General features: G+C 31.5%; 1 protein-coding gene across 6 annotated transcripts in view; it reads left to right on the top strand.

The window, feature by feature from the left end:
- Positions 1-4,969: 4,969 nt before the first annotated feature.
- The window catches only part of LOC124362999 (chromatin-remodeling complex ATPase chain Iswi), a 45,432-nt gene continuing 29,946 nt past the window's right edge, over positions 4,970-20,455 (top strand). For 2 of the 6 annotated variants that reach the window (XM_046818038.1, XM_046818034.1), the window contains exons 1-4: positions 4,971-5,279; positions 16,140-16,202; positions 18,343-18,518; positions 20,027-20,266. In XM_046818038.1, coding sequence (XP_046673994.1) covers positions 5,232-5,279; positions 16,140-16,202; positions 18,343-18,518; positions 20,027-20,266 — 527 coding nt within the window. In that variant the 5' untranslated portion in view covers positions 4,971-5,231. Of the gene's footprint in view, positions 5,280-5,564; positions 5,680-6,992; positions 7,035-16,139; positions 16,203-18,342; positions 18,519-20,026; positions 20,267-20,455 lie in introns of those variants that run through there. The other 4 variants (XM_046818037.1, XM_046818036.1, XM_046818035.1 and 1 more) reach the window with 4 other exon arrangements.

Genomic DNA, 20,455 nt, shown 5'->3' with positions numbered 1-20,455 from the left:
TGAAAAATTTATAAAAATTCGTCCCAGAGCTGTAAATGCAATACTTTCAGAGATATCTTACGTAAAACACAAGAATTAGTGCAAAGAAATAACACATTTTTGTGTTTAACGTAAGATTACTTCCATAAATGTTAAATAAAGGTCATTTTTTTCTTAAACAGATTTGTAGAACATTTAATTCTGAAAAGATTCGTGTGAATTACTTAGGAAAAAAATTAATAATAGGTATTGAAATTTAGCTTTATTTAAAAATAAAACAGACGCACAAAAATGCATATTCTTATTTGCATAAAATATTAACTAATGTTTAGGTTGTGAGTAACAGCTGATCATTTTATTCAACACTTTTTATCGTCATATTTTCTTTGCAAAGGTTGGCAATATCAGCTGATCAACAATTAAGTTCATGAAGTAATATTTGAATAACCTTTATGGAGGTTTTTGTATTGTAGCGTGTGAAGATTGTATTTTGTGAGATCCTGTGATTATTTGGAAATATTTTATACAAGTGTATAAAATATTTTTATTAAATATTTATTTTTAAAATATTTTAATAAATATTTTTATAAAAGTGTATTTAATTATCTTAGTAAATAATGGCAGATAATGTAAATGGTATGTATTCGTTTGAAGAGTATACGGACATGATACTGATTTACGGCAAAGTTAACAAGACTGGTTTAGCTGCAGTTCAGGAATATCGTGATACTTTTCTACATCGAAGAACACCTGATCGCAAAACATTTGAAGCTGTGGAGAGACGACTTAGAGGAAACTGGTAGCTTTAAACCGAAGCGAATAGATACTGGTCGTTAACGTAGCGCAAGGAACTATAATAATGAACAAGCAATAATAAATGCTGTAGAATTATCACCAACCACAAGCACCAGACGATTGTCACGTCAGTTACATATTTGCCAGTCAAGCGTATGGCGGACACTTCATGAAGCACAGTTGTACCCATTCCATATAACACGTGTTCAAGACTTATTACCGCAAGATCTTAATAAACGGAAGATGTTCTGCCGCTGGTTAAGAAGAAATTGTTTACGACATCAGTATTTTCTTCGGCGTATTCTCGTTACTGATGAATCCTGTTTTAACTAGAAATGGAATTGTAAATTTTCGTAATACCCATACTTGGGCGTACGACAACCCACATGAAACTGCGACGAGGCATTTTTCAACATACATTTTCAGTCAATGTATGGCTTGGTGTTCTGGGTGATAATTTGATTGGTCCATTTTTCCTCCCTAATCGACTTAATGGAGTAGCGTACTTAAATTTTTTAAGAACAAACCTGCCTACCCTCTTGGAAGATATTCCTGTTCAAAACAGAATAAATGCATGGTTTATGCACGACGGAGCACCTCCACATTTTTCTAATGATGTGAAAAAACTATTTAAATGATAGATACAGTAGACAATGGATTGGTCGAAATGGACCAGTAAAATGGCCACCACGTTCTCCTGACCTCACGCCAGCAGACTTTTTCTTATGGGGTTGGATGAAGTCAATTGTTTATTCAAAACGGATTAACACCATAGAAGAGTTACGTAATCGCATTACAGAGGCGGCAGAAACTATCAAGAATTCTCCAAACGTTATGAAACGCGCGAAAAAAGAGTGGATTCGTCGTGCTAAAAACGTGCATTGCTAACAACGGAGGACACTGTGAGCAACTATTATAGGTGATTATTACAGTTTTATAAAGGTAAATACATTTTATGTTAATGTTCAGTCTAGAATAAATGATTCAGCTGTTACTCACAACCTAAACATTAGTTAATATTTTATGCAGATAAGAATATGCATTTTTGTGCGTCTGTTTTATTTTTAAATAAAGCTAAATTTCAATACCTATTATTAATTTTTTTCCTAAGTAATTCACACGAATCTTTTCAGAATTAAATGTTCTACAAATCTGTTTAAGAAAAAAATGACCTTTATTTAACATTTATGGAAGTAATCTTACGTTAAACACAAAAATGTGTTATTTCTTTGCACTAATTCTTGTGTTTTACGTAAGATATCTCTGAAAGTATTGCATTTACAGCTCTGGACGAATTTTTATAAATTTTTTCAGATATAAAAACATAAAAAAACAATCGTATTTGTATCTTTGTAACTACCTTTACCATTTTTATACGGCCTGACTTCACCATGGGTTTCTGAAATCCGGGCGAAATCTTTCGCTAGGCGTAACTCGCTAACGAAGCGTTTCCGGGCATATGGTTATATGAACTTTTTTACTTGTTTTAGCTATAGAATAAGCTCCCGAGAGATTGCCGTTTAGTTTTGAATCACCCTGTATAGACATACCATTTCCATTGGATATTAGAGAATAGATACCCTAAAATTATGTGAGATTATCCAAGAAGGTTGCAACATCCACGTAGATAGGCAGTCCGCTCGGTATGCATTGTAGATGAGCTTCATGCCAAGGGCCTGCACGGAATAGGTACGATAAAGAAAAAGCGTCAAGATCGAGAAAGCTATTTTTAGTGTGTAAGAGACGATGATCAAGTAGCCAATTTTAAATGACAGGATAGTACACTAGTAATTATTTTATCTAATGCCCATGGCAAAAGGCCAAAAACATAAGTAATACGTTGGTATATAAAACAGTATGTGCAAATCAAAAGACCCACAGTTATTTCTAAGTTAAACTCCAACATGAGAGCATTGACCTGCTAGACAGAATGATTGCATACCATAGTACTGTCCTAAAACGAAAAATGGATATAAAGGGTATTCTTTAATTTCATCGATTTCGCCATCGGAACAGCATGAATAGAAAGAATAAGACGTAATAAAAATAACAAACATCTAAAAAAGACGCGTTTGACTTTCTTAATTTCTAGATGACAAAATATATTCTTTCCCGAACGAAGAGAACATTCCAAGAAGAAAATATATCCAGAAGAAAAACTACTCCTTTACCTAGTCAGGCATTCCATACATCTGGGACCAAACATCTGACAAAAATCACCCTCAACACCAAATATTCCAGATATAGATTCCTTGGCTTCAAGTACCAAAAATCTCAGTTTTGTGCGACACGTTTCTCTGTATGAATACTGGTAGAAACGTTTTTCACAAGTAGTAAATTTGAAAAGTTCTAATATTTATAATTGAAAGAAATAGAATGACATTTATTTTTAAACACAAATAATATCATACTTAGGCCCAAGGTTTTGCAATTGAACCGCAGAGAAGACTTTTTAGTACTAATTTCGAATCCGAGTTATTTTCTATTCTCTCTTCATTTTTATGTACGTAGTCTACTTAGTGTAAAGTGATTGATACTTATTCGTCAACACCTTAATACTGTAATACAAATAAGAGTACTACTGAACAGGTTTTACAAATAGTGAAGCAATAAAATGACAATTGTTATGTGGAGAGATATGTTTTGTAACGTATCTGTTTGCATTATATTTTGTTATAATATTAATTAATAATCAAAATTAGCTAGTATTTTCTACAAATGAGCCAGTCTATTGTAGTTAATTCGTGTCTAAAATAGCTAAAAATATGGTTTTCATGAGTGTATACGTTATTTTAAATTCTTATGAACCATGAACTCCTTTTTGCTTGTTGTAGATGGAACTTATATTGTTTACTGTTAACTTAATTACATTAAAACATAAAACCAATATATAATACTTTTATTTTTGTGAGAACTTTCGATAGCAATAACAAATGACTCAAATCATCCACCAACACAAAAACGAGCAGTCTTCCATTCATTGATATATAGATTATTAAACACTCCTCTATCACAAGAAAAATTAAAAAAAAAGAACTTCAGTATATACAAGATGTTGCCGTTTTTAATGGATATAGGCTTAAAACAGATTTAGTCGAAAATATATTTGAAAAAGCTAAAAAGAAACATGACAAAATGTCAAAGACAACACTTTTATCTATTACAGTAAAGACACAAACACAAATTGGATTAGCATTACATGGACAAATATATATATATATATATAATATAAGATAGATGAATAAGATGTACAAAAATCATTCAAAAACATACAAATAAAAACGTCACATATAAAACAAGTCACTTGAAGAATAAATTGAAAAATCCAAAAGATGACGAAGAAATTATTAATAAACCAGGTATATACCAAATTAAATGTAGTGACTGCAACAAAAAATACATTGGACAGACAAGAAGAAAAATTCATACACGATATAAAGAACTTTGCTCTCATATTAAATTCAACAGAAAAGAAAACTCGGCCGTCGCACACCACTGTATCAATACTGGACACACTATATCACAGGACAACTTAAAACTAGTAAAACATGTTAACACTCCAAGATATTTAAATGCATGGGAGTCATATTACATTAATTAAACAAACACAGAAGATTTATTAAATCAAGAAGATGGAACAATACAAAATTCAATATTACTTAAACGAAGATTCAAAAATAACATTCAAACTTTATATAGTATAATACCAGTAATAATTTTTTACACACTACGCCACACAGAACAAATTAATATTAAATCACATATGTTTAACTATTATTAAAAATCAAATTTACTTTTGTGATATGTCTGACGAAGATAGCCTTGCTATCGAAAGGCCTCACAAAAATGAAAGTATTAAATATTGGTTTTATGTTTTAATGTAATTAAGTTCCTTTTTGCTTATTAAATTTCATTCCTAACCCCCGACCCCAGTGTATTTGTTTCCCGCGTATTATGGTTACGCCACTCCGTGACACATGGCACGATACCCAAATCTTATATTTTGAATCTACGGCATGCCCCGGTTTTGCGTATTGGGCTTCGATCTTCAAAATTTATAATTCAAATGAGCACCATATAAACAGCTGATGAGTGACATAGAATACATATTCTTGTGTAGTTGTATATTGTTGTGTAATAAGTAGTCGTTCCTACATTTTTATTCACAGAAAACGGTTCGTAAGAGTGGTTTTAGGTTCGTTATAATTGAAAGATATTAATTTAACTGAAACAATGCTATAATAAACATTATAGGGCTATTCTAGTAAGTTAATTACTTGCTCATTAAATTATTGCAGACTACATTCGCTTCGACTACTAAACGCGGGAACCCGCCAAAGAGTAACACGAAAGAAACAGCAGAGAACAGACCTCGCCATCTTGGCAGTGTTTTTGTCATTAAATTTTGTGGTGTTGATGAATTTGTGTTAGAAAATTTATTGTAACGTAAATAAACAATGTCAAAACCTGAAGGTATGGAGACTGGAGACACAGCTGAAAATTCGGTAAGCCTCATAAATAAGAATATTAATTTCATTCATCTTTTAACAGTTTTTACCGGTTTATTCATGAATCCTGGAGATTTTTACAATGCTTCTGCAGCCCAGATAGACATAGCCTGTTAGATTGTAACTTATTTGAAACTACCAACAAAAACAATTTATGAAGTAAAAGGCATCTCACCGTTTTATTCAAAATTTACCACGTCAATGTTGTATAATCAACTTTGGTTGTGTCCTAGTTGAAGTTAGTTTTAAGACTAAATTATACATTCTCTTTCCTTTAGTTTTTTTATCTCTCTAAAAAAAAACCTATAAGCATTGTAACCTACTTGTACTGTTCTGTAGGTTAAAACAATTATTCATGGAAAAAATCATTTCAGTAGGCCTATTATGTTCTATCAAAGTAAGTTGGCATGCATATATCTTCATTAACTTGGTCTTTTTTAAGTGCTAGGAACAGATAGGACCAGTTTTAATAATTTTCTAGTATAATGTTTAGATTGTACTTTTCTCCAGACATGTTACCTAAAATGGTCCAAAACAAGTTTTTAAATTTTTTTTAATTAGCACACTTTCATTTCCGGAGAGAGGAGTTTTTAGTGGATTGTAAATCGTATATTGCACAATAATTGTTGAAGTATTTTTATTTTAGGTTATATCTCAATTAGTCCATCAATCTTTAGAATTGCGTGGGAGAGATAACAAACTAAGGAGGGGGGAAATAACAGGATTGTCAACTTTCATACAAGAATTTGAGCAGAAAGATTATTTGCAACAAGTGCATTTTTGATTATAATTTAAGAATTTTTGGTACTTTTTCTGGGGGGCATACTTTTTCAATAAGTAGCCTACACTTACTATTCAATTGTTATTATGGAACGATTTGTTTTATGACCCAACTATAAAATATTTAGGGTAGGGTACGATAAGCGGACCCGGTTTTTTATATCGAAATTGGCAAACGATATTACTAATCAACCATCGATATAATCAATCGACACTGACATAATTATTTTGAACAATAATTAACTTTAAAAATCTATATCAACAGCTGTAAACACTTTCAAATAATACACGTACGGTATTACGGTACGGTATTAAAATTATTTCAATTTTACATAAGTAACATTTATTATTAAAAATGGCAGTCAATTTTAGAAAACTACACGACATAGCTTTGAAAAATGATAAGACATGTTTTTAGTGGCTTCAACATGTTGTATTCGTACCGAATAACCCATGGCTTCAACATGTTGTATTCGTACCGAATAACCCATTATGTGAAATTTGTGGGAAAGAAACAACTGTAACTGTGAGAGGAGCAAATATGGTCATCTTCAGTTTTCATAATTTTGATTATTATAATTTGTTTGATTACTGTAAATATTAAATTCATACTTAAATTTAAAACTTATGATTGTTATAATTGAGGACTATATATACTTTTATATCGATTGATAGTCTAGGATTTGAGATGCGAATATTAGGTATCGATGATTACATTATTCGATATAAAAAAAACCGGGTCTGCTTATCGTACCCTACCCAATATTTATAATATCGTACATAAGTATTATTATACATTAACAACATAACATATTACAATAGCAAAAGTAATTTAACAATAGCATTAAAAATAGCAAAGCCTAATTAAGGCTAGACCTACATATCAGAGATACTTTACAATACTTGCAGCTTACCCGGATTCCAGTGTGGAACTGCTTTTGTGAAATGGAGGAAAGGATTCTCTATGAACAGGTGCACTTTCCTCCAGTATAAAACGTTACAAAAATAGTCTTATATGTTATACATGCCTCCTATACCTATATACATGCCTTGCTTCATAGAATAATATGGTTAAGTGAATTTATAATAATTCCTTTGTTAATTTTATATTTTACTGAACAGAAGTATCTTGAAGGGGTTTTCTGTTTGTTGCGACCTTTAGTTCTGCCCCCCCCCCCCCCCCCACTGATGGCCAGAGGCATTAATGTTAGCCCGTTCGACTATTAGTGCCTTTTAAGGGATGAAGAAAGTTTCGACCCTTCTTAAATTTAATTGTGGTATTCTGTTTTTTTTTTATTTAATTTTTAAGCAATTCCTTAAAAAAAAAGAAAAAAAACTCCAAGTATTGTTTGGCTAATTAGTAACACTTACCACTTTCTATAGTACTTTAGTATACTGGGCTACTTTCACGATGAAAAAAGATATTTAGGCCATCACAAACAGTATGTTATATAATCTATTTTAGATACTTTATTAATAACATTTAGTCTACCAAAACTATTTAGGACATTTTAGTTAGACTAAGTGAGTATGTAATATTTTTAGTCATTTCAAGCATTTGTTATTTTTTTATAAGTACTGTAGAATTTATAAGAGGTACCATATTAAGGGATGGTTTTTGTTAGTAGTCGGCACTGATGGCTGAAACATTAGCCTGTTCAGTTAATTCACTTGTTAATTAAGAAACAATGTCTTAACTATAGAGTAGGCTATAGAGCCTACAGTTAAAATCAGCTAGAACTTCATTAGTGTTGCATTGTCTCATATTATTGATATACGCGATATCCTTTAATATTCCCCTATATTTGAAACCAAAATATGACATGTACCAAAATTGTTGTAATTTTGATTCAATTCTAAATAGGCATACCACATCAAACTAATAGGCTAGCCGGTTGTCTTAAGTGGCCTGATATAGACTACATGCTTTGAATGTTGTATGACTCTTGATTATTATTTTGAAAATATAACTAAGTAGTATTATGTCAGCCATAAACTTATTTACTAGTTCTATCATTATAAAAATAAATAGCTTATATTGATTTGTATTAGTGGACATACATGTGTGTCCACAGGACATTTCTCAGACCTCGTTTATCTTTTGTTCCAATTTACAAATATAAATAGAGCTTTCATGATGTCATGAAGTCCCGATGTGGACTGCCATGTAGTTGTGCTTCTATAGAAATATTGTTTGATATGATAGGAGTTAGTGTAACATTCAATACAATATATAGCATTATGCGGTGGCGTAACTAACGCCAATGCAACCAATGCGGTGCATTGGGGCGCAGGCCTTCAGGGGGCGCAGGCCCTAGAAGGGCGCAAAAGCTTGTTTATATGGATAAGAAAAAATAATAGAGATATCAAAACTCTTTTCTATGACAAAGAAGATAAACTGGTTGAAGTAATAAAGAGAATTTTGGATGTTATCATAACAATGTCAACCTGTAATCTAGCTCTTAGAGGTCATCGATCTGAGAGCATAAAAAATGTTAAGAGTGAGTCAGGAAATTTTCTGAATATTATTGATCTCCTTTCTAGATACGACCCTATTTTAAAGAATCACCTGGAAAACGAAGATAGTAGGGTAAAATACTTAAGCCCTTCAATTCAAAACGAGCTTATTCATTTGACATCTCATCATATTTTGAGTGAATATTGACTGATGTTCAACAGTGCTCCATTTTTTTTCTCTCATTTTAGATACTACACAAGACATTTCGAAAATTGATCAGTTATCAATAATCTTAAGATATGTTTTATACAAACCAGACCTAAATCAGCTTTGAGATAATGGAATCCTTTTTAGGCTTTGTGCAAGTACTAGACCAGTCAGCCGAAGGACTAGAGGATCTTGTAGTTAAATTTATAGAAGAAAAGAAAATATCTTTTGATAAGTGCCGAGGTCAAGGATACGATGGCGCTTCTGTCATGAATGGAATTTACACAGGACTGCAGACCAGAATAAAATCAAAGTCTCCTAACGCCGAGTATGTCCATTGTGCTAGTCACAATTTAAATTTAGTTTTAAACGACAGTGTGAAATCGATTTCAGAGATTTCATCATTCTATGATACAATAAACAGTATTTATGTATCTTTCGGCCAAAGCCTACCAAGATGGCAATGTTTAAAAGAGTTGACCGACTCCTGTGTTATCAAGTTAACCTTGAAAAAACTCTGTTCCTACTAGGTGGTCGTCAAGGTACGACGCTTTACTATCAATCAATGTAAATTTTGTCGCTGTGCTGAAGTGTTCTATCGAAAATAATTTTGACTTCAAGCAAGAACAATGAAGTCGCAGAAGCAACTGGTCTTATAAAGGAAATGTCTTCTTTTGAGTTTGTTTTGATGTTAGTGTTTCAAAGTCGAATTTTAGAAAGAATCCAGATCACGTCGAAAACCCTACCAGAGGTCCGACGTTAATCTAGACGATGCAAAGAATCTCCTTCAGAAGTGTTTAAATTACTGTGAGCCAACTGCGAGGAGAATTCGACGATGTCCTAGATCAAGCCAGGAGGTTAGCTGCTAAGTGGAATATTGATTCGTCAATGACCTCCAAACGTAAAAGAAAAGTAAAGACTTTTTTTGACGAACTCTTCTAGTGACTATGAGTTTAGTGATCCTGTGCATTGCTTTAAAGTTAGGGTATTTGTGAGAGCTGTTGATATTTAATTTCACAGTTTTAAACGAAAGGTTTTAAATCTATGTTATGTATAACTGACACGTTCAGTTTTTTTAAAACCCAGATAAATTTGTTACGGTTTTCTGACGAACAACTCGTACAGGTCAGCCTCTGACTTTTGTAAAAAATATGAATCTGATGTGTGACTCATGCTTTAGTTAACGAAGTCCATTTGCTTTAGAAATATAGTCAAAGACGGACGACATCAGAAGTAATAAAATAAGCAAAATCAGCCAGCTGGCTGATTATCTATTGATTGAAAATAAGTTTATTTCATCAAGTGTGCCAAACGTATGTACTGCATTCATAATGTTTCTTACATTACCCGTGACTGTGGCAAGTAGTGAAAGGTCTTTTTCCAAACTAAAAATAATTAAAAACTACTTAAGAAATTCTATGTCCAATACTAGACTGTGTGACCTTAGTGTAATTAGTATTGAACATGAGAGAGCTCGGTCTTTAGATGTAAAAAGGTTAGCTAGACGGTTCCTAGAAACAAAGAGCCGTAGGGGCTTTGTCAGGGAGTGGGAGTAGGAATTAAAACCCTCAATTAAAATGTCTATGTTTCATGTTTAGCATAAAATTAACATTAAGATAATGTTGGAGCTTCTTACATCATTTATATGTCACTGGATAAATGTAAAATAAATGTAAAAAGTAAAAAGAAGTAGTCTTATTTTATCGTCCTAAAAAGTACAATAATTAATTGAAAGTATGTAATGTGATCCTAGTCTTGTAGTTAGCCCTAATTGAAATGTTTGTACATAATCTTTGACAATCAAAACATGTAAATGTAAACAAAAGATTCATCATTGGTGTTAACATTTACCAGGTGTTTTGCCAAATTTAACATTAGTGTTTACGTTTACCAATTACCAGGTGATTGAATGATTGATTTAAATTTTACTAAGTTTGAAACTAATTATGACCAAGAAAATACAAACAGTAAAAAGTCATAACATCATAAGTTTTAATAAACCATTGATTATAAAACATTAAAAAATTAGAAATACCGTCATTTTTGACAGGATGATAACCTAAATAACCTAGTATATCATATATCTTTTTCTAATTGGATAGAGATTGTAAATGCCGTATGTAGCGAAGCAGTATCTAGGAAGACTTGCATTGGGGCGCAATCAAACTAGTTACGCCACTGGCATTATGAATAGGTCTAATTTGGGCACTTGTGCATCTATGTATATCACTGTAAATCCTAGTGTTTCACTTTATATATAACATAAGGCTGCAGAATAATAAGCGACCAGCATTACAATTGAATCATCGATATTCATGTTGACCAAAAATGTCAAATCGAATGACATTATAAGTATTTAAAATTATAGTTCAACTGTTTTTATATCTAAAAAAGTAATGATTCAATGATGCATTAAAAACTATTTAGGCTATGTGTATTTGTAAAATGTAACAAATGAATTAAGATAACATTTAATTACTTTTTATTTTGAATTATTTTGAAGGATACACGTGTCGGAGAGCTTGTAACACAAATAACACCTAGGTATTTTTTTTACTTTCCATTAATTAATTTTGGAACAATAATGTTATTCAATACATAGTAAAAAGCTGGCAATAAGTAATTGTAAATAACTATAATTAGAACAATTTTATATTCAATAGTTTAGGTATTTCTAATCGATAATTTGGTAGCCTGTTAAGTTGTTGTGGTTGTCGCTTACTATACTGCAGCCCATCAAAGTGACAGCCAAATACTTTTATAAAATTCACTGCACCAGTCATAACCTCAATGCACTAATAAATAGATATCTAACTTAGCCTATACAATTGGGAGGAAGCAGGGCTGTATGAGGCGCATATATGCAGGTCATGAATGAAATGTTTATTTGCATTTGCAGCAGGGATTCTATGAAAGGGTATTCAGGGATTCCATCGTAACGAGTGTTATGGTTGAACACGTTTTCAATTATGTAAACCTTATAAAAATACACAAATATAAAATAAAATTAGCATTTAATCAAAGTATATGATCCTAAATTGTTATCCCAAGCATCATATTGATACATTTTCAGCTAGAATTGTAGTTGTAACACACTGAAAATCAGTTGTAACCGGTGTTACACAATTTGGACTTGGCAAGAGAGGTGTTATTAAATAAATCCAGAACTCTGTAAAAAATCTAAATAAAAAAATATTTATTTCATCATTAAATAACAGTCCACAAAAACGGGTGTTGCATGTAAAAAATTAGATATATTATGAATAAGAAAAAGTACCTCTTAAGTAAATTATTTATATTTACACCATCAATGTTGAAAAAGTTAAAAGCATTTTTGACAGGTTTAGCTTTGTACTCTATAGAGGAATTTGAAAAGGGTATTTTTTAATAATAACAATTGATTTTTAGATTTAGTTTTGGATGTAGTCTTTATTTTATATTATTGAAACTTGACACTATTCTAATGTAAGAAATGTACTATATGTTTTTGAATAAAGAATATTTGACTATTGACTATTGACTATTGATATATCAGTTACTCTGGTAAATATATGGAACAAAATAAAAAGCACTATCTAGAAAATATCGGCAATTAAAGTTACTTTTCGAACTTTGTGCTGAATTCGTAAACAATTGTAAACCTTTAGGATTAACAGTTAGATCAGGCAGTTTTCTATTAATTACTCAAATTTGATATCTTTGATGCCTTGATCATCTGCCATAAATGAATTAGTGATGGTGGAGTAGGGATTTTCCTCTTCTTCAGAATCTGTGTCTGAATAAAGAACGTTGTAGTGGAGACGGTGCCTAATTGTGAGTATTGTGGTGTTCATCTTCTTCTAATACACAGGAATCTTTTTACATCAGTGATGGTTTTGGAAATTTGGACATGAGATTAATTGTACACTTTAAAGTTGTGGCAAGAATGTATGTTTGGAATATAACAAGGATCTTTGACCTATTTCTGTTTTCCTCGTCTCTCTTCTGATTTTGTCTCTTTCTCTTCCTTTTTCAAGATTTAATTTCATTCATTTCCAACTTTTCTCTTGACTGCTTCATTATGTTATTTTTTGGTGCAATTACCTGGAAGAAAATAAATCATCAGGTACTATTTAATAAGCATCGATGAAATAGTTAAAACCAAGAAATAAGTAATGTTGAAATAAATGAATAAACATTTATCAAGTAACTAAGTAAACAACTGTGACCTTAAGAGGTTTTTACTTTCCTCAAGTGTAACATACTGATCTAGACTAGTTATTTCTATAGAAAAGCCAATCTAAATTTCTGAACATCATACAATAGTGTATGAGTTATAAAAATCCTATTTGTGGACTAGGCCTAAAAATCTGTTTTATATAAAATTAAAATTAGCCTAAATTAGATCTCTGTTGAGACACTTTAGTTATCAAATGTGTGTTTTTATTGTATATTATGCTATTAATTGTAAGTTTCTTAAATTGGGCACATAGGCTTATCTTGCTCTTCTATGTGGATCTTGAATTCAACATAAAACATTTTTAAATGAGTTAGATTTTAATTCAATTTAGTATTTAAAGTGAAATTGTAACACCCGTTATTTGAAAATGCGTAACACCCGTTAAATGATTTAAATATATTTATATTGAAAAATATGAACAGTACCTACCTCTACAACTTAGTTAAAACATGTGCTTAACCTTACTTCTGTAAATGTTCATTGATAGTTTTTATGTTACACAGCTGGTCCTAAGCTAAAAGTGCAGTTGGCTAATTTATTATGATTAAACATCACCCAGCTTCCTCCAAACAAGCATTTCTATTCACATTTTTTTACTAATACTTCAAATCTCTGATTGAAGTACAATGACTGGTAATATTGCAGGCCTGTTTTTGTACTTTATCCCTTATTAGTTAATCTGTGAGGAACATTCAGACACTTCAAGTGGCAAACTTTGTTCCAAGTTCACCCTTAAGATGACTCCCCGTGTTGACTCACAAGTATCAGAAAAGGATTTTAGGTCACATTTTAGGTAGGATGACTTAAGGTTTATTTAGAATAACAATATAAATACTGAAAAAAGATACAGTGTAGCTAAATACAATTTAACTATAATACACTCTTTGATAATGCTTTTGTGTTAGCATTTTTAGATTTAAAAATTAAAAGTTATAATATGATCGGGAAGTTTAAACAATTTTAATTTTGAGATTGTGCTGCTCTAAAATTTTTAAGAAAGTATCCAAAATCGAGTAAACCTGTCTATCAGAAAGAAGACTTAAATTTAAGGTGTGGAACATGATTGCCGTACACCATGAAGTTGTCTATTAGTAATTAAAAAAAAGTCTGCATAAGTTTTCTTAAAATATACTGTTTTATTGAAGTTTTATAGTTGTGGTGAGCTTCTTGTGACTAAAAATAACTTGTGTTAGGAGTTTAAGCTTTCCACTTCTTTTCATTTCTGAGATTTAGTGAAAAATAGTATTTTAGCTTTTTAATCTGCTTAAATACAATTCTTTAATCTCTTCTTATTGCACCTGTAGAGCTTAAGTGAAAGTACTAAGAATAACAGCAGAACAAAACATTTTCGTCGTAAGGAGTGTTCGTAACTTCAAGGTCAACCTTACATTGAACTTAAAATTGTGTACACAAGGAAGCATTTCCCATGGAAAATGAACACTGTAGGAGAGAATCTTTGAATTCCAGTTTCTCACAAGACTTGCATCTATGAAATAGTGTGATGATCAAGTCCCAATCAATCCATTCAGCAGAATACCTTGACAAGGATAAGTTGTTGAATTCTTTAAGATGCTATGAGTCGCTACAGTAGTTTTCACACTGTAGCCACCCACAATACTTAGTTTATGGACACACTTTTTTGACTAGCTTTTTCTGTGGTTTGTATAATCGGGGCAAAGTACTCAAGTTTAGATCAATTTTTCACTCAGATCCTGTAGCTGGACGTGACATTCGAAGGTGTTGGGACTTTCCACAGAAGAAACAGGTCTTTGAAAACTAAGCTACAGTTGCGGTGTTAGTACTAGTTTGTGGTTAAAGCAGCTTCAGTGAAGTGGATGACGTAGATACGAAATAGATTGCTGCTGTGCTAGATCACGAGATCTTGTCTCATAATATGTTTCATCAAGTGTGAGAGTTTTATTTTCTAATTGTCTTAGCGGATTGTTAGCCAAATTACTAATGAAAGCATCATGGATGTAGTCATTTAAGTATTCCATGGCTGAATAGCTTCAAAACTCCAGTTTGTACTCATTTGCTTCAAAATTTGCAAGTATTGGTGATGGACCAGACTGCTGCTGACTTGACTTGCTGCTGAAAATCACTTTTTTGTTTCACATACAATGGTTTCAAGTTCATTGCTTTGTCATTCTTGTGAAATAGCCATCAATGAGTGAGTGATATTTGGCTTTAGAGAAGGAAAGATTCTTGATGTGTTATTTGTACATCCTAAGGCTTACTTGGAAATACAACTTGGAACTTGTATTCTTGAAATTTCCATGATTTTGAAACAGTAGTACCCGTTGACATGGCCACTGAATAGGGAGGGCTCTATGAACAAAACCAATATATTTTACTAAGTACTCAGTCCCTTAGGAAGATTGAAAGTAACTCATGTCCATTCACTATTTCACTGCCAGAAAATTTGTTTACATCATGTTTCCATTTTGTCAGGACCTTTCATCAGTGACATGTCTTCTACCTGCCAGTCCAGTTTTAGATACTTTACAGTGTTTAACATAACATTAATTTCCTTGTTGTTTATTAGCCTGTTATAAACAGCTAAATTTATTTTTTCATTCTAGTAGAAATTAATATTAGAAACAATGTTAATTGTTCAATGTTATAACTAAAAGTGAAATTTTCCCTCTGTTTAGATTTTGATTTGAGTTTCAGAATATTGAAGATCCATCTTAATATTTTTTGTAAATCCATTAGTTTATACTCAATATCTTTCTTAATCAATTAAAAAAATAATATAGAGATGCCTTAACATCTCTGTAGAGTTGTTTTTATTGAGTTAAACTTATAATCCTTTAATTTGTAATTCAAATACGAAAATTACATATCTTAGTGTACAAATAACTAAAATAATTCAGCTTTTTCCTAGAATGTAACTGTAAAATAATTGTTTATATATAAAATGATTAATTCTAAACACAGTACTCACTAAATTGGCTAACTGTTAATGTGGTTTGATCATTTCTTTAATAAACTTTGCTAATGTACAATAGCAGTTAATAGCGAAGTTTGATTTTTGAAACATGGGTAGTTTAAATATGGTAGCCTAGTTTTCAATGTCTGTGAAACGGGGTGTTAGTGGTAAAAGGTTAAAACCAGTGTAATTTTTATTGTAATCTTTTCATGGCGGTAGATTGGTAAGTTGGAATGTTCTTAATTTTGGTTTTAATTTCAGAATGAATCTTCAGCTGAGACTGTATCATCTAAAGGAAGACCTGAAGATTTCGATACAAAAATTGTAAGTAGGCTATATTATTTCCATAACTGTACAAAAGTACTAGAATGCTCAAATGTCTTAAATATTTACATGAAATTTCTATTTTCAGATTTTTTTGAAACAATTCAATAAACATTTTTCATCCTTATGCCTAATCTTTTAAGTATTAATGAATATGTTCTTTCTATCATTGGAGTGAAAAACAAAATTAAAAGCACTTGCGCAAGTACTTTTAAAGATGTACGATATTGATCTCACTATTTCTTGTAATTTGTATTTAACTAAATATGAGCAATCATCATTAACTTGTATAAGTTTTATCTTTTGAAATTTTCTCATTGTGGTTCGAATAGTCATTTACACATGCTTATAGAAAAATCTGTAATTTAAATTACATATTAATCATTTAGAAAACATGCATTCACTAGTATTTTGAGAAAGGATGAGACCAAATCTGGATGTAAAAGTTGTTAACCACAAGAATTTGTAATGAATCATAGGAATCAACAAACATGAATAACATGTCATTTGTCAAAGTTTGTTATCTCTGACCAAAGTCCTGTACCACAAATACTAAGGACCTGCTTTTGCATTTTATTACTAATATGAGTGAAATTTAAGAGGTGATTTTAAGATGTTTAATATTACAACATGGATTTATTTATGAGGGGTTTTAGGAGAAAATTCCAACTTCAACATTACAGATTTATAGTTTTTTTAAATACACATCTCTTCTTTTTTAATACCTTTAAAATAAGGTGTCGCTTAATAATAATTCTGATTAAACTTGGAAAAATATTGGATTTGTCCCAATATTATTCCACTTCCCGGCGATTGATTAAAAATTTTCATATATTAAAAAACTCCTTTGGTTGGTCATATAAACTCCTTGAAAACTTTTTTGTCTCCGTTTGTGAAAGAATTAACAGCACCCTGCGTTGGGAGTTTTAAGACACCCTGTGTTGATAGCAACATGCAAAGTTACCAGGTCTTGATTTAAATTTTGTTTTGCAATACTTTATGTCTACAAAACTTTTAATTATTCCATTTTTTAACATTTATTTTTTTGGGACTGAGTTATCATTGAATTGAGATAAATAGTTCCAAAATTACAAAGTAATGGACATGAAAAGGTTTTGGTGGTTGAGAGGCAGATGTGAATTAGAAAGTCATGTACATGGGTAAGATAACAGCGTTGCCAACTGTTGGCTGTGGTCCTAACACTCACTGCAACCACCAGCTATCGCTCAGTTCTTGTTTGTATAAAGGCAAAGAAATGAAAACATTTAGAACACCTAATAGCATATTAGAAAGTAAAACCAAAGTACGACAGATTTTAGTTATTAAGCAAGTATTATGTTTCTGTTCAGTATAAATAATGTTCTCACCAAATAACACGTTCTTTTTTGTTTTTCCTTGTCCTTTCTAATAGGAAATTTTGCAATCAATCACACATCAAACTTTACAATTTCTCTGTCTCTTGTTGTCTTGCTTTGGCTTTCTGACTATATTCAGTCAGTGATTAAAGGTAACCCTACATCAGCAGAATCATTGTTTACCAAGGTGTGACTGGCAACTGGTAGTCAACTAACCCTTAAAACATGGTTACAGATGTGTCTGTACTATCGAAATCAATCTAATTGCGACATTCAGAAATATGTGCATTGTCTTATTTTTCTTTATAGTGTACATTACAATTTACAAAAGTGCCCTGTATATGCAGGAATTCTTAAAGGTATTGAGTAGTGCATGTTGGGAAGCAAATTGATTGCTTGTCACATTGAAAATTTAATCGGTTACGAGTGCAAATCCCCATTTGTCGTTTCAATGTTGTCATTCAAAACATGTAGTTCTATAATCACATACATTTAAAGTAATAATAATTACCTAAAATTACTACTTTAAATCCATAAAATTCTTTGTGAAGCGATCAACACATTTTTTTTATTTCTCCTGACCTCAAGAAATTTTTTAATATTACTAAAAATTGATTCATCACTTTTTTAACATCAACTTTTTTCAAATTAGATTTCACTTTAAATTTTAGATCATAACTAGATATCTAACTCTTAAATAAATAATATATTCTATTCGTATCACTTCATCATGAATGATAGTTTCAGTAAAAAAGAGCTTGACTTAGTAACAATCATATTTGCAGGAAAATGACCGCAGTAAGAGGTTCGACTACCTCCTGCGGCAGACGGAGATCTTCTCTCATTTCATGACCAATAATACTAAGGACAAGGCGGCCAGTCCAGTCAAGAAAGCGGGCAGGCCACCCAAGAACAAGGACCCAAAGCCTCCTGCAGGAGCTGCCTCAGGCGATGCAGGAGAGTAAGTAGTTCTGCAGTTTTTAAAATTTTATGAACAGAGGCATTTTGTACGTAACAAAATTTTAAATGTTCTAACTTTTTTTTATAACATGATTGATTATGTCATGTTATTGCTTACTGAGGTAGGTAGATGCTTATAATCTTAAAAAAGAAAAATTAAACCTAACATTGGAAGCTTATTAATAAATTTTAATAAATTGTGTTGCGGAAAAACAAAATATTTCTGATTGCCTAAAAATATAATAAACACATAGTAAAAATTGTTAGAAGTATGTTATTGTTTGTAAATAAAATATATATCTTCTGACAAACAAAACATTGACAATAAATCAACTAGTAGTCAATGTAAAGTTTTGCTTATATGTGCAGCTTTTAATGTGTTGTGGTTAATTAAAAAATTATATTAGCATAAGTAAAAGAAATGCAAAATTTTAATTTTGAATGAGAACATATAGCTTTATAAACATTATGTAACGTATGTGATAATGGAAATGAGTTGTGAACAATGTATGTCTATAGCGATACTGATAGACAATGAAACTATGTGTTATTTTTGTACATTCATATTTATCAATTTGACTACTGATCAGTATAGTGTCTGATGGCACACACACCTCAAAATTCTACATGACAATTGGAAGCAAGTCTGTATTAAAAAAAAAACTATCTTGCTAAATTACATGTAATTTTTTCTCTGTCAGACTTTAACAGTTATTGTGCAAATTAATTGAACCAAACTAGGTGTATAATTTTCCAAAATATAAATTTGAAGGACATCGTATACACATTCACATGCAATTAAGAAATTTATTATCTTAAAATGTAATAAACTCCAATAAACCATATGATTAGAAACAAATCTTCTTAGTGATGGAACTCTTGCAACGTGATAGTTTCTTTTTTCTTTTCTTATGTTTACTGGTTTAAAGTACTCAATTACATTTAGTCTTAAGTTTTGTTCATTGCTGAACCACAGGTAACAAATATATTGCCTTTTTTTAATTAATGTTTAACTGTAATACAGACAAGTTGTACCGTACACTTCAACTAGTAAGTTATGGTGTGAAAAGTAGGTCTATTTATTGTCAATGCTGATTTATGGTCTCTAAATTATTAAAACTCTGTACCCTGGGTCCTTAATAAATGTCTTGACATGACTCCCAGGGGCTTTTTTCATACTTGCTGTAAAAATATTGTTACATAGTTTGTCAGTCTAGTTGTGGCAGTTGGCCTTGTGGAACTTTTCTGAATCAAAGGTGCACAAAGTGATTGTAATTTACAGCTGATTTGGGATAAAAAAAAGAAAATTGGTTAAACATTACTAGGATTCTCAAAAACTTGTTTTAAACTCTAACAAGCAAACTGATGGTGACTGCAATCGCTGTAGCAGCTGCGATCAGCTGTACAGTCTTGATTGTTATACGATAAAAAATATACATATCTTTTTACTAAGACGTAATTCAGAGATCCCTAAATCATCTAATAAGTAAATGTAATACTTTGTCACAGTCACCGTCACCGGAAGACGGAACAGGAGGAAGATGAAGAGTTGCTAGCGGAGACGAACGTACAGAGCAAGACCATAGCTCGGTTTGACTCGTCACCATTCTACATCAAGAATGGGGAGATGCGTGACTATCAGGTGCGTGGTCTCAACTGGATGATCTCCCTGTACGAGAACGGCATTAACGGTATCCTGGCCGACGAGATGGGGCTGGGCAAGACCTTGCAGACCATATCACTCCTGGGGTAAGTCCACATCCACACTGTGTTTTTGAGGAGTGTAGACATATAATTACTTTTAGTGATACAAAATAAGTAAAGATAAAGTTCTTTACTGGTTCTACAAGGAATTTTCATAATATTTTTGCTCATATAGGCTTACCACAACAAGCACCTCCTGATATTCTCTGATAGCCAAGCACCTTTGTTGGCTCT

Source organism: Homalodisca vitripennis, chromosome 5 (genome assembly GCF_021130785.1).
Source record: "Homalodisca vitripennis isolate AUS2020 chromosome 5, UT_GWSS_2.1, whole genome shotgun sequence".
Lineage (NCBI taxonomy): Eukaryota > Metazoa > Arthropoda > Insecta > Hemiptera > Cicadellidae > Homalodisca > Homalodisca vitripennis.
The sequence above is the reverse complement of the archived record's forward strand: the minus strand, read 5'-3'. Positions and strand labels throughout refer to the sequence as shown.